Genomic DNA, 14,903 nt, shown 5'->3' with positions numbered 1-14,903 from the left:
TGGCGTCCTTCAAACAACGCAACGCCCATTCGAAATTTTTCGTTTTTTCGTGATCCAAGTATGCAAAGGCAATGGAGAACGTCTTGTTGGTACAAGTAAAACCTACAATCTCAAGAAATGGAAGTCCGTAACGATTGGTCTTGTACGTGCAATCGATGACGAATACGTACGGATACGACTGTGCCAACTTAATGCATTTGGGGTGGATCCACAACAAGTCAGTAATCGCATTCAACTCGTTCGATCTATTGTACGAGAGGTATTCATCTTCTTTCAACTTGACGAACAATGATTGCAATTGAGATCTCCCAGACAATTCACTGAAATTTAACTTAGAGATAGTATTGTAAATTGTCTTCATACCAGTTACATTAGACGGGTCCTTTTCCTTCAATGATATTAGAATTGCCCTTGATTTCACCATTGCTTTCTTCATAGTGAGAACAAAGGAAGTCTGCTCCTTTGATAATCTTCCAGCATAAGAGTGTCCCTGCAAATTTTCAAACAAGTTGTGGTTGTGAATACCACTATAAACATCCAATTTCCACTCAGCCTTTTCATCATCCTTGTGTTCTTTTGTCCCCTTCAATTTAAACGGACAATTGCATTTCTTTGAACCGATGCTCTTTTTTCCCGGTCTTTGATCATCTTCACCTGGTACCTTCTTGCCAACATAATGGCCCCCACGCTCACAACGAACAATCACATACGGTGTCCTACATCATCTATCCCCGTCACTCGAACCCGCAATCATTAACATCATTCCAATTCTTTTAAATACTTCACGAACCCATGTCAATAAAGCTTCTTTTGTTGGGAATTTTTCTGACGTGGTAAATGAATTGTGCAATCAATCTAGACAAAAGTGTCGAAAATATAAGACAAGTAAATTTGCAACAGGAAAAAAATCGACACCTAAGTGTCGAAAATGACCCAACTTTTTGACACTTAAGTGACGAAAATAGAGGTCAGTTTCAACACTTAAGTGTCGAAAATATGGGTCATTTTCGACACTTAGGTGTCGAAAATTGTAGCAAAATTCGACACTTAAGTGTCGAAACTGAATAAAATATCAATTGTTATGTTTTTCGACACATACATGTCGAAAACTAAGCATATTTTCGACTTGTATGTGTCGAAAATTGATGGCGAATTTAAAAAAAAAAAAAAATCAAAATCGATGTTTTAGCTCAAAAAATACATGAATACATACCTTAATGGGTTCTCCTTGCTCGTAAACTACCGTTCTATTGTCATTTGACGCCATTTTGCAAGTTGTGTAAGGTTTTGATTTCTTTTGTTTTGAGGTTTTTTAGGAGGGTTTTTGGGGAGGGAGAAGAAGGAGGTGGAGGAGGTGAGGGGTTTGTGAGTGAGGAGAGAAATGTTTTTTTTTAGGGTTTTTGATTATTAGGTATTTAAGAAAGAAAAATAGTATTTGTAATATTGTTTTGGTTTTAATTTTCATTAAGGGCATTAAACTAATTTACAATTAATTATTTATTTTTTATTTTTTTGGTATTCAAGTAAGCAAAAGTTGGGATTTGAAATAGTGATCCCCACATTGATACGAAATTATGAAATGGAACGATGGAATTTGTTCGTGTGACTATTAAAGCTCCGCATTGTGTTATTCTGAAAGGTTCTGAAATCAGAGCAATTGTATTAAAACTAGCGTTGAATTAGCTGAAGGAATCAAGGAGAAAGCACACAAACACACACACACACAGATGAAGGGAAAGGCGGTGATTGTGGGCGGTAGCATAGCGGGGATTTCCTGCGCACACGCACTGATTGCCGCCGGTTGGGAGGTGGTGGTGCTGGAGAAGACTACCGCCGCCCCAACTGGCTGTGCCACCGGTGCTGGACTTGGACTCGATACAGTGTCCTTCAAACTCATTCAGCCATGGATTAAACAACCCGAAATACTCGATCGTATGACATTGCCGTTGACTGTTGAGTATGTAAGTAAAATAAATTCAAATAAACAGATCACACAACTTTCTCCTTCATAATACAGTTGAGTACTTGTTAATTATTATTAGGAACAAGCAACATATGGGAGTGATATACCTAAATGGGCCGGCCCAATGGGCCCTCAAATTTATATACCAATTAGGCCCATTACACGAAAGCCCAAGCTCCTTCAAAATAAGGCTTGGGCCCAACAAAGTAAGCCCAACCCATTCAACGATATATAAATAGATATTTTATTCATTCGAAAAGGTACGTTCTCATTATTGACAATTCACCTCAAGTTTTATTCTCTCTACTCTCTCTACGATCCATACATCTGACTTGAGCGTCGGAGGGGTTTCCGCCGGATCAACCCCCGGCTTAGTTCACGTGTACTTGTTTTGTAGGGACCTCAGGAACATCGAATTGACTAGCTACTGATCAGCTTTGCTCTCCCAGCTCGTTTTCTATACTACCCTAGGTGAGCAATATTTTAGCATCATCATTTTGGCGCCGTCTGTGGGAACGATGCAAACCAGATCACGTAGCCAACAAGATCCTCCTGAGGCATCAGCTCGGAGAGAAAATGACACGGCTAATAACCTTCCCGTCCGTGGAGGATCTGGCATACCACCTCCTCCACGCGCCGCGGAGCCACTTCCTCCACGTGCTGCAGATCCACCTCGCGAGGTTCAGGTGATCCCCCCTCGGGACCCACCACTCGCCGATCCACCACTCCCTGCTCCTCGAACGGTTCAAATAACCGAGGACGCGCTCCAACGTATGATAGCGGAAGCTTCTACTCGCGCCGCCACGGAGGCCGTAACTCAATATATCGCCACGATGGGAGCAAACGCTCCCAATGCGATACCAGCGCCAGCTCCACCTGTAGCGCCACCCGTGGCCCCACAACCAATACCGAATCAAATAAGTGTTTCCTCCTCTACCTCGGATCCACGATCCCGAGTGCAATTATCTACCAACCACCGAGGGGCACAGCCCAGACAGCAGCGTCAACGCTCACCCCCAAGGGGGAATGCGTCACCACGGAGAGTCCCTCTCTTTAATGAGGGAGAAGGCGAAGTAAACAGCCGAATGTCTCGCCAAAACCTTTTCTCCCAACCAAATAATCAGATGGGTGAGAGGATGCCTCTCCCAGCAAGACGCAGTCCCTTCACCATAGACATCCTCAACGAGGTACTACCTCAAGGAGTAAAGATCTCGGGGTTACCTCAATTCGAAGGAACCACCGACCCACAGGAACATATAGAGAAATTCAGTGCCATGGCGGATTTATATGGCCCGACGGATGCTGCTATGTGCAAAATGTTCCGTACCACTCTCTCCAAGAGAGCGATGAACTGGTTCAACTCCCTACCCATAGGGTCGATTGACACCTTCGCTCGACTGTCAACCCGATTCACCAACCAATTCGCTATCAACAAACAATATGCCAAAACCCCAGCTCATCTCTTCTCAGTAGTACAGAGAGATAACGAAACGCTCCGCAACTACATCAAACGTTTCGTAGAAGCCGTCCATGAAGTCCCCAGTGTGGGGCAAGACATGCTCTCCGGGATTATGCAACAGAACTTAAAACCGGGCAGATTCAAGGAATCTATTGCCGGAAGACCCCCAGGCAACTTAGAGGAGTTACTGAATCGAGCCGAAAAATACGTCCGGATAGAGGAAGCCTCTACCCATGCTCCTCCTAAAAGGAAAAGGGAAGATGACCGTCAAGACAATAGGAGGCGCGATGATCGACGTCCACCACTTCCACCTCAAGGCCAACCCTCTTCCTCCTACAATAGGTTCACTCCGCTAAACACTCGCCTCACGGAAATCCTTCACGTGATAGAACAGAAAGGTTTAGCAGAGCCTCCACGTCCTATGCAGCCAAACGCAAAGCGAGAAAAGTCGGATCGTTATTGTCGATTCCACAAGGACAGAGGGCATACTACGGAGGAATGTGCACAACTCAAAATGGCGATCGAGAGGCTGATCAAACAAGGCCATTTAGGCGAATACATTGATAAGCCTCGAAACAAGCGCCGTGATGATCCTCCACGCCGAGATAATAATCGAGATCAACAGCAAAGGCGAGAGGATGGGGGTCACCGACGTGACCTAGATAACAATGATAACCATCCCACCCGAGGAATCATCTCCTTTATCTCCGGAGGACCGGCGGGGGGCGATTCACAAAATGCAAGACGCACACTCGCCCGATCAGCGCGCATGAATCAAGAACACGCTTCTCCATCCAAACGCATATATCAAATACGAAGACCTGATCCCAGCATAGTCTTCAACTCCTCCGACCTCGAAGGTCCAGATGAAGACCATGTCGATGCATTGGTAGTAACAACAACGGTGGCCAACTTCTTGGTCAAGAAGATATTAGTGGACGGTGGAAGCTCAGCTGACATCATGTACCTCCACGCTTTTAAGCAGCTAGGCATAGATAATGCCCGATTTAATCCCGTCTCCACACCCCTGAAAGGATTCACAGGAGAAGGCATTTTATCCATGGGAGAAGTAGAGCTGCCCGTCTCTTTAGGGGAAGACCCCTGTCGAATCACGAAACTAATCAAGTTCCTCGTCGTCGACAGACCATCACCCTACAACGTCATTCTGGGGAGGCCAGCCATCCACACATTCAAGTCAGTGCCTTCCTCCTATCATCAGAAGTGGAAGTTCCCTACTCCCTATGGAATGGGGGAAGTACTTGGAGATAGACGTCTCGCTCGAGAGTGCTATGCAAGGGCCCTACGAGAACCCTCAAAGAAGCCTAAACCACCCGGAAAGGGAGACGATACCCAAAAATCCGACAAACGGAAGTGGGTCAATGCGATCATTGAGGACAATAAAGAAATCCTCATCAGTGTACCAGACGATAGTATCAAGTTAGCGGCTGTCGAAGAGCTTAAGCTCATAGAGCTCACACCTGGAGATAATTCCAAACTCCTACGCATCGGATCCGATTTAGATCCTAAGACAGAGCAGCAGCTAATCAACTTCCTGCGACACAATGGAGATGTGTTCGCATGGAAAGCCCAAGATTTGTCAGGCATTCCCCCACAGGTAGCCCTACATCGGCTTAACGTCGACAAGAGGATGAAGCCAGTCAAACAGAGGAAAAGGACATTTGGTCATGAGCGCAACAAGCATATCAAAGCGGAAGTGGCAAAACTCCTTGAAGCGGGCCACATACGACCAGTCCAGTATCCTGAATGGCTGTCGAACGTAGTACTCGTTCCAAAACCAGGTGGCAAGTGGAGACTATGCGTAGACTTCACCGACCTCAACAAAGCTTGTCCTAAGGACCCTTTTCCTCTACCTAGGATCGATCAACTCATCGATTCGACCTCGGGATGCGAGCTCCTCAGCTTCCTCGACGCATACCAAGGGTACAACCAGATCTTACTTGCGCCAGAAGATCAAGAGAGAGCTAGTTTCATCACTGACCAAGGCATCTACTGCTATCAAGTCATGCCCTTCGGATTAAAAAACGCCGGAGCCACCTACCAGCGTCTAGTGAACAAGATGTTCGCAGATCAGATTGGTAAAAATATGGAGGTGTACATCGACGACATGCTCGTCAAAAGTGTTAAGGTCTCGGACCACCTAACGGATCTGGATCAGTGTTTCGCCACCCTGCGAAAATATAAGATGAAGCTCAACCCCCTCAAATGTTCATTCGGAGTTCGGGGAGGTAAATTTTTGGGATATATGATTTCGCAGCGAGGAATCGAAGCTAACCCCGCGAAAATCGAAGCAATCACCTCCATGGCTCCGCCGACGTCAATCAAGAAAGTTCAACAGCTCAACGGCTGTTTAGCATCCCTTAACAGATTCATTTCAAGGTCAGCGGACAAGGCTCTCCCCTTTTTCAAGATTTTAAGGGGAGGAAAAAATTTCGAGTGGGATGAGGCATGTCAAAAGGCATTCGTTGAGCTGAAGTCGTACTTAACATCCCCACCCTTGCTCACAAAACCTCAGCCCGGAGACACCCTCCTACTGTACTTAGCTACCTCAGCTAATGCCGTCAGCGCAGTCCTCATCCGAGATGGAGAAAAGGGCCACCAACCCATATACTACATAAGTCGCGCCCTCCAAGGAGCCGAACAACGCTACACCAACATGGAGAAACTCGCTCTCGCCCTCATCAACGCAGCTCGGAAGCTCCGACCTTACTTCCAGTCACATCAGGTGGTGGTTCTCACCAATTACCCTCTGAAGCAAATACTAAGAAGTCCCGAAACATCCGGACGATTAGCAAAATGGGCGATAGAGCTAAGTGAATATGGAGTGGAGTTCAAACCCCGCCCAGCTATCAAAGCGCAAATATTGGCTGATTTTTTAGTCGAAATGACCGGTGTAGAAGAAAGCACCTCTCTACCTACTTGGTCCATTAGCGTCGATGGGTCTTCCACTGCCACAGGAGGGGGAGCGGGTATCGTCCTAACGAACCCTGATGGAGATGAGTTCGAATATGCTCAACGATTCGAATTCACAGCCTCAAACAACGTCGCTGAGTACGAGGCCCTGATAGCGGGAATCCGCCTCGCCCTAGCAGCTGGAGCGCGCAAACTCCTAATCCAAAGCGACTCTCAACTCGTCGTTAACCAAGTACTCGGAGTTTACGAGGCCAAAGAAGACACCATGGCGAAATATTTAGCTCTCGCGCACACTCTCCTATCTAAATTCGAGAGCTACGAGATAATACAAGTACCCCGCTCCAATAATGTCCACGCTGACAAATTAGCTCGGCTTGGAAGCTCTATGGCTAGCATCGGAAGTCGGAAGGTGACACTCCTCACCTCACCTCAGCCAGAGATAACTTCACCCTCCGAAGTACAGTACACCGAGGAGGATGAACCATGCTGGTTCACTCCAATCCTGAAGTATCTCAAGAAGGGGGAACTTCCAATGGATCCCACTGAAGCACGGAAGTTAAAAACAAGAGCCGCCCGCTTCACTATATTGGGAGAAGAGCTGTATAAACGAGGTTTCTCATTTCCCTATCTCAAATGCCTCGACCCAACCACAGCGGATTATGTACTTAGAGAAGTACACGAAGGCATTTGCGGCAATCACTTGAGCGGGAGAACCTTAGCTCTCAAACTACTGAGGCAGGGCTACTATTGGACAACGATGCATGAAGATGCGAAAGGATTAGTCCGGAGGTGTAAGCCATGCCAAGAGCATGCCAATATCACTCACATGCCAACAGCGTTAATGCAACCAATTGACAGCCCCATCCCTTTCGCCCAATGGGGGATGGATTTAGTTGGACCATTCCCGCCCGCCACAGGAGGACGCAAATACCTCATGGTAGCAGTGGACTACTTCACCAAATGGGTGGAGGCTGAACCCTTAGCACGCATCCGAGAAGAAGAAGTTATACAATTTCTGTGGAAAAACATCGTGTGCCGCTTCGGAATCCCACGTTCCATCATCTCAGATAATGGGACCCAATTCTGCGGTGACAAAGTAAAAAATTGGTGCATCGGTTTAGACATCAAGCAGTTCTTCACGTCCGTAGCAAATCCACAAGCTAACGGCCAGACGGAGGTCACGAATCGCACCATACTCCAACACCTTAAGACAAGGCTTGGAAGTGCCAAAGGAAAGTGGGTGGACGAATTACCTAACGCGCTATGGGCATATCGCACGACCCCACGAGCGGCGACTGGGGAGTCGCCCTTCAATCTAGCTTTCGGAACAGAGGCTATCGCACCCGTCGAAATCGGGGAACCATCTTGGCGAATCACCAACTATGATCCAACAGCTAACGAGGAGGCTATGCGGGGAAGCCTAGACCTCGTAGATGAGTTGCGTGAAGTCGCATACATCCGGCAACAGATGTATAAGTCACGCATGGCCAAGGCATATAACTCAAAGGTCCGCCCTCGTTCCTTTCAAGTTGGAGATTTAGCCCTCCGAAAAGCTGAAGCCTCTCACCCCATCGGTAAGCTCGACCCAAAGTGGGAAGGACCGTATAAAATCACCAAAGTCGTCAACACCGGAGCATATCGCCTCGAGAACACTGACGGACACCATATACCCAGAACTTGGAATATAGGGAACCTCAAACGGTTCTACGCCTAAGGTATACATCTACCTTACTTCAGATCGGTTAAGGTCACCATCCATACCCCTTCTATATGAAAGTTACTTACAAATTGTCGCATCTGCAGGCTCCACGACCTTCCACGTAACTCGTCTTGTAAGCTGTTCCTAGATGGTTAGAAATTTTTCTACTACATAACCAGGTGCGTTAACATCCCACCTCAACTTGGGGGCTAGTAAATTTATTTTCACCAGCAATTCCTCATCACATCCCACCATCTTATTACAGATTGAGCTCCATTAAAAGAGGATGCATATTACTCAAGCAACGGCACAAAGAGCGAGAACACTCCATACCACATCGCCAAGGGTAACTATACTTCCATTAGCATTCAACACACGGATGATCTTATTTACTCATACTAACGTGAAAAAATAATTCCACTAGCAGGCATGATCGCATAGTAACTCGCAGCAACTCACGAGTTGATTTTATATCTCGAAGTGCGAGGAAGAAAATACATCCCCATAGCATGGTATGTAGATCGGCAATACGCATCCCCTCAGCTTCAATTACTAAGTCTTCAATACAAATGCTTAGACAAAATTCTTTTTTCTCAATTATATTTGACAGGCATAGAAACGCCAAAGGAATTCATTTTACCATCAACGCAGCAAAACGAACGAGTACAAGCAAGACGTGGAAGAAGAAGAACAAGTGTAGTACAATCACTTAGAACAATTTTTATCAAGTCAATTTTTTTTTTCTTTCTCGCTCCACCAGTAGTTATTTACCTTTGCCTCACGTAGGCCCATCGCATTAGTCATTTACTTACATTCGCCTCACATAGGCATGTAACAATTCTCCTATGCTATCGTTGAATAAATAATATTTTTCGCTTTACTATCTACGCCTTTACGTCTATACAAATTACCTCTTACCATGAGTTCAAATCAATACCACCCTACAAACACTTAGAGTGATTTAGATAATCCGTATAGCCTGGCCAGCTGGATTAGCTAAGTCCCTTTAACTGTTTCACGAGGTGCTACTTTTAAAACGTGGCCACGGACAAAAATATTATAGACCCAAGTGGTAAAAAACAAAGGGCACGACCCCTAACAAAAACCTTGGGAGACTGATCCCCTCCTCAAGTACATCGCGTATAATGCTAATGTAAACACATAGAAGCAACGCATTAATTCTTGACAATGTCAAAATAAATAAATCGAAATCTTATACTTCAAAGTCAAACGAGGAAGAAATTCAAATAAAATAGTAGTGGACATACCCAACTACATCAGCGATAAAAACAAACTAAGAAATCCATATCAAAAATAAAAAAAAAAGGGGGGGAAAGTTAACTACTCTAGCAAATAAATCTAAACTCCCCTACCGCGAGCGGAAGACGTACCCACAATGGAGTCATCCGCAACCATATCATTCACGAGCTCCGTGCCCGTCCCATTGACATTTACCTCATCTTCCTCTTCATCGGATATGCCAGCTTCCATCCCACGAATCACTTTCTCGCTGATACCACCCGCATCGCGCAGATATTTGCGACAAGCGCGCACTACTGGCTTATAAACCACAGCCAATGCGTGCTCCTCAATCATAGTTGTACACTCGTCACTACCTCGGAAGCTAGCCTTGGTTTCCTCCACGATGGACTCCTTATAAGCCACACCACCTGATGTCGTGAGGAACCTCTTCCCCGTCGCCTTTTCAACTTCATATTTCTCTTTGAGCTGGTCGTAGCATACGTTCAACTTATGAACATCATCCTTATATGCCTTCGCTTCACTTCGAATAACCTCGAGCTCCTCTGTCTTCTCAGCAAGCTCCTCTGTGCGCCGAGCAAGCTCTTCCGAGCGTAGAGCAAGATCAGACCGCGCTACCTCCAACTGGCTTAGAAATTCATCCTCACGCGCTTGACTACGAGCCCTCTCCTCCTCCTCCCTAGCCTCCACATTCTTACCGTGCTCCATGAGATATCTCCAAGTCGCTACCAACTGAAAAAAAAAAAAAAAAAAAAAAAAAAAAATTTACACAAAGAAGAGGGGAAATGACACTTAATATGATTTTAAATAAACAAGGACTCACCCGACATATGTCTCCACCAGCTAACTCTAGCATATGAGAAGGACCCTTACCAGACATCCGAGCACGATCATACTCCCGAACGAAACCCTCGGTACTCAACATCGGCAAATCATAGTCCGACACATCCCAGTACGACTCCTTACCATCGCGGTTTACGCCATAAGTAAACAGTTGTTTCCCTCCTCCACCATGGAAAGCATAAGTCTCCTCTGGGTCTACCCGTGGACGCTTAGGAACAGCCACATACTCAGTATCCACCCTCTTTCCATTGCCACGAACCTTCGTCAGTGGACGTCCCTCCACTTCGCCAGCACTGCTACGGTCATCTGCGACAACTCGAGGAATTTCTACATAGACCTCCTCACGCAGCAAACCACTTGAAGAACCTCCCAACGTAGAAGGCACCTTCTTCGATGCCTTCTTCGACGTCTTATTCGCTTTAGCTTGAAGTGCCGCAAAGGTGATACCCCCATCTACAAAAGATAACAAACACATAAGAGACATGAGGTATATACTACCACAGAACTACAAAAAACAAAATAAAAAAAAATAAAAAACACAAGTCAAGGCAACAAAAGGATATACAGCGCTGACCCTTCGGCTTTGGTATTAAAACCCTCGGGTCAAATTCCACGTCACACAATCCCGACTCTTCAATCCTTTTCGCCATATTCGCAGTTATCGTGAAACTCTCGCACGAAGGATTCCAAACAACAGGAACTTCAAAAGTGGGAGCCCTCACATAAAAAAAATGGGTCTTCCATTTCCCCAAAGATAACTTCACACTCTTCACGAATCGATAAGGAACGCGAGGATGAAAACAAAAGAAAGGCGTCATATTGGGACGATGTAACGTAAATAACGCCTTGAACAAACTCACGGTCATAGGCAAACCAACTAAAGACAACCTATGGTGAAACGCCTCGAACGTAAGAACTGCAGTCGGCGTTAACTGACTGTACCCTATCTTAAATTCCTCGCAAACCTTCAACAAGGTCGGATGCGGTGTAATCTGAGATGTACACGTCAAGTAACCCAAAAACACCGTATGAAATCCATCGGGTGGCGAATACAAACGGTCACCCTTCTGAGGCAACAACAACTCAACATTACTTGGCGCTCCAGATAAACGACGAATAGAGTGCAGATGCTCTTCCGTCAACACACTATCAAAATCAACTAAGTCCAAATTAATTAGTTTCTTTTTCTTTTGCCTTCTACTATCAACCTCAACATCACCCAGCGGAATATCATCTTCCTCCTCCTCCTCGACCATCGGCTCAACTTCACTACTCGCCACCGCATGTTCACTCGGCGAAGGCGATTGGTTAGAATCATCGCTATCACTCCCAAAATCCACGACTTGACGCCTATAATGACGTCTACTAGAACCCACTTCATCAACGGTAGGGGGAATAGTAATATCCTTATGCACTTCTACATCGTCACTCCACGATTCAATGATTTCTCGCCGACCAAAACTTTCCCCATGTAAAACATCACGCACATTAGCACCCTCGGAAATTTGCCCGTTAATTTCGCGCGAACCGAGCCCGAAACCAACTTCACACGCGCCCTCACGCGCGCGCGCGACCCCAAAAGGGGCTGAACCACGCGCGCGCGCGTCCCCCAGTACAGCTAGCCCACGTGGCTCTTCCCCAGCCACACACGCGCGCTCACGCGCCCCGAAACACTCCAGCGACGCGCGCGTACGCGCGCCCACATTGGGCAGCGCGCGCGCGTCATCACCGCCCTCACCATCCGCCACCGACGCGCGCGCACGCGCCCCTTGATTGGGCAGCGCGCGCGCGTCATCACTGCCACTGCCACCAACCAACACGCGCGCGTCGGGACACGATCCAATCCCGCGCGCGCGTTGCCCCACCTCCGACGCGCCTTCAGCCGCAGCAGGCCCACGTGGCCTGCTGTTTCTCTCTCCTCTCTCCTCGCTCTTCGTGCAAGCCGGTGGCTCATCAGCTCTTCTCGGCTCCAAAGCCGCCTCGACGCGCGCGCCCACACACATATTTACCCGGCTTCCGGCGCGGCTCAAGCCAGCAGCAGCCCCCCTTTTCTCCCTCATCTGCACAAAATTCCGTGCATCTTCTACTGCGGATCCGATTTCCGCACCCGATACCACAAGTTTCTCGCGTTCCACACCCACCGTCCCAAAAGTTTTCCTGCCCCCTCCAACCGGATCTCGAAGTTTAATTCGCAAAGATTTCGAATTACCCGAGTTCGACATCAGAAATATTTTTCCCCAGAGAAGCAATCAAGAAAACAACAGATTTTCTACTCTACCGCAAGAAATATTTTTCAAGAGAAGAATAGCACAGAAGAAGATCGAGAATTAAAAATACATACCCATATATATTTCGTAGGAGCTGAACTTTAACGCTTTCCACCGCAAAAGGAGTCTATTTATCTGGCCCTAGTATATTATTTAAAACCCTTAAATATATACCTGGCTGCCAAATAAATACAATAATCCCTTATTTAAATTAAGGAATTATTTCACCACCAACGGAAACAATTCAATAGACGACGCAATTAACTCTCGACACGACCCGGATACCTCTAGACAAGTCCCCGTCTCGAACCGAGAGTTGGGGGGCTTAATGATATACCTAAATGGGCCGGCCCAATGGGCCCTCAAATTTATATACCAATTAGGCCCATTACACGAAAGCCCAAGCTCCTTCAAAATAAGGCTTGGGCCCAACAAAGTAAGCCCAACCCATTCAACGATATATAAATAGATATTTTATTCATTCGAAAAGGTACGTTCTCATTATTGACAATTCACCTCAAGTTTTATTCTCTCTACTCTCTCTACGATCCATACATCTGACTTGAGCGTCGGAGGGGTTTCCGCCGGATCAACCCCCGGCTTAGTTCACGTGTACTTGTTTTGTAGGGACCTCAGGAACATCGAATTGACTAGCTACTGATCAGCTTTGCTCTCCCAGCTCGTTTTCTATACTACCCTAGGTGAGCAATATTTTAGCATCATCAGGGAGCAAGAATGGTACTCGGACACTGGCAAAAGACCCGGATTTCAATTTCAAAGTAGTGCACTGGTCCGATCTACATAGGCTTCTGTACGAATCCTTACCATCCGAGGTTGTTCTATGGGGGCACTTGTTCTTGTCCTTGTCCATGTCTGAAGATAAAAGTTCTGTCAAAGTGGTAGCTAAATTGCTCCAAACCAATGAAACTGTCGAGATAGTTTGCGATCTTCTTGTTGGAGCTGATGGCAGCCTTTCTTCTGTACGAAAACATTTTCTTCCCGATCACAAACTCAGGTATTCAACTGTGTTGTATTTATGTATATACTATGTAGCTGTTTCTCTGTAATAAACCACCTTTTTCATTATAATAGATATTCAGGTTACTGTGCGTGGAGAGGGGTAGTCGATTATTCAGACAATGAAAACTCGGAAACACTAAAGGCAATCAAGAAGGCATACCTGGATCTTGGAAAGTCTTGTTATTTTGACTTGGGCTCGGAAGGGCATGTTGTCCTTCACGAGCTAATCAACCGAAGGATCAATTGGGTTTGGTATCTTAATCAACAAGAGCCCACTTTTCAGGTATTTAAAATAAAAACTTCATTCTTCGTTCAAAAATCGAAATCAACAACCATCTAATCTTGCTCTTATCTTATATATTGATTCAGAGGAATTCGCTCACCACAAAAGTTAGCCACGACATGATCGAGAATATGTACGAACTAGCAGAGAAAGTGTGGATACCTGAACTGGTGAAAGTAATGCGAGAAACGAAAGTGCCCTTTCTGAACGCGATATACGATAGCGAGCCGTTAGGGCAGTTGTACTGGAACAACAATGTGGTTCTGATAGGAGATGCAGCTCATCCGATAACTCCTCACGGTGCAAGAAGCACAAACATGTCGATACTCGATTCTGCAGTGCTGGGCAAATGCCTCGAGAAGTGGGGCCCGCAGAATCTGGGCCAGGCCCTCGAAGAATATCAGTCTATTAGGCTGCCAGTGGCTAAAGAGCAAGTTCTCTTCTCACGAAGTTTGGGCCGTATAAAGCAGCGTTTGCCCGTTTCTGGCCGTGAGATATTCGATCCTACGACAGCGAGTGAAGAAGAATGCAAAGTGCTGCAGCTGAAAAACATACCTTATCACAATGGTGTGCCATCCATATTGATGTGATGTGACTAGGGCTGGGACTGGGTTGGTTTTTATCCACCAACCGACCCATTACCGACCATATTTTTAGGCAGATAATCAATTTTTAACCGACCCATTGGATCGGGTCGAAAATTTCAACCAACCCATCTATAATGGGTCAGTTGGTGGTTTCTAATATTATCAAAAGTTGGTTGACCGATAATTATCGGTTATCCAACTATACTATTAAAATTTTATTAAAAATATAAAATAAAGGCAGTGTTTTCTTAAGTGGTTATTGAAATTATCAAAATAATTAGTATTTTAAATTTTAAAAAATTAACAAAGGAAAAAAAATTGACCTAAATCTTCAACAGTCTATTTATGTCCAAACTTAAACAAAAAGCCATAAAATTCCACTAAATCTCTTGTGCATGTTTGAAATTACTTTGAATTTTCTAATTATATTTTTTCGTTAAATTGTTATTAATTATTTTGAACTGATAAATAATGATCCCACCGTGGCATTAGGCAAAATGTGATATTTTTACTCCAAAATTTGAATTTTTTTAAGTAAATTAGGTAGCGGGTATAAACCCTCAACCAACCCATTCCGGAACCAAATATTCG

The 14,903-nt window shown here is 45.6% G+C and overlaps 1 protein-coding gene across 1 annotated transcript; it reads left to right on the top strand.

Annotated features, from left to right (window-relative positions):
* The first annotated feature begins 13,143 nt into the window (after positions 1–13,143).
* On the top strand, positions 13,144–14,345 carry LOC105975216 (uncharacterized). The gene is made up of 3 exons (XM_088815592.1): positions 13,144–13,437; positions 13,515–13,725; positions 13,812–14,345. Exons 1-3 carry the CDS (start codon positions 13,292–13,294, stop codon positions 14,313–14,315), a joined length of 861 nt encoding a protein of 286 aa, XP_088671718.1. The 5' UTR covers positions 13,144–13,291; the 3' UTR covers positions 14,316–14,345.
* The last annotated feature ends 558 nt before the right edge of the window (positions 14,346–14,903 follow it).

This window comes from Erythranthe guttata, chromosome 1 (genome assembly GCF_056151865.1).
Source record: "Erythranthe guttata isolate IM_541 chromosome 1, IM_541, whole genome shotgun sequence".
NCBI lineage: Eukaryota > Viridiplantae > Streptophyta > Magnoliopsida > Lamiales > Phrymaceae > Erythranthe > Erythranthe guttata.
Note: the sequence above shows the minus strand (reverse complement) of the source record. Positions and strands in the feature narration are given on the sequence as shown.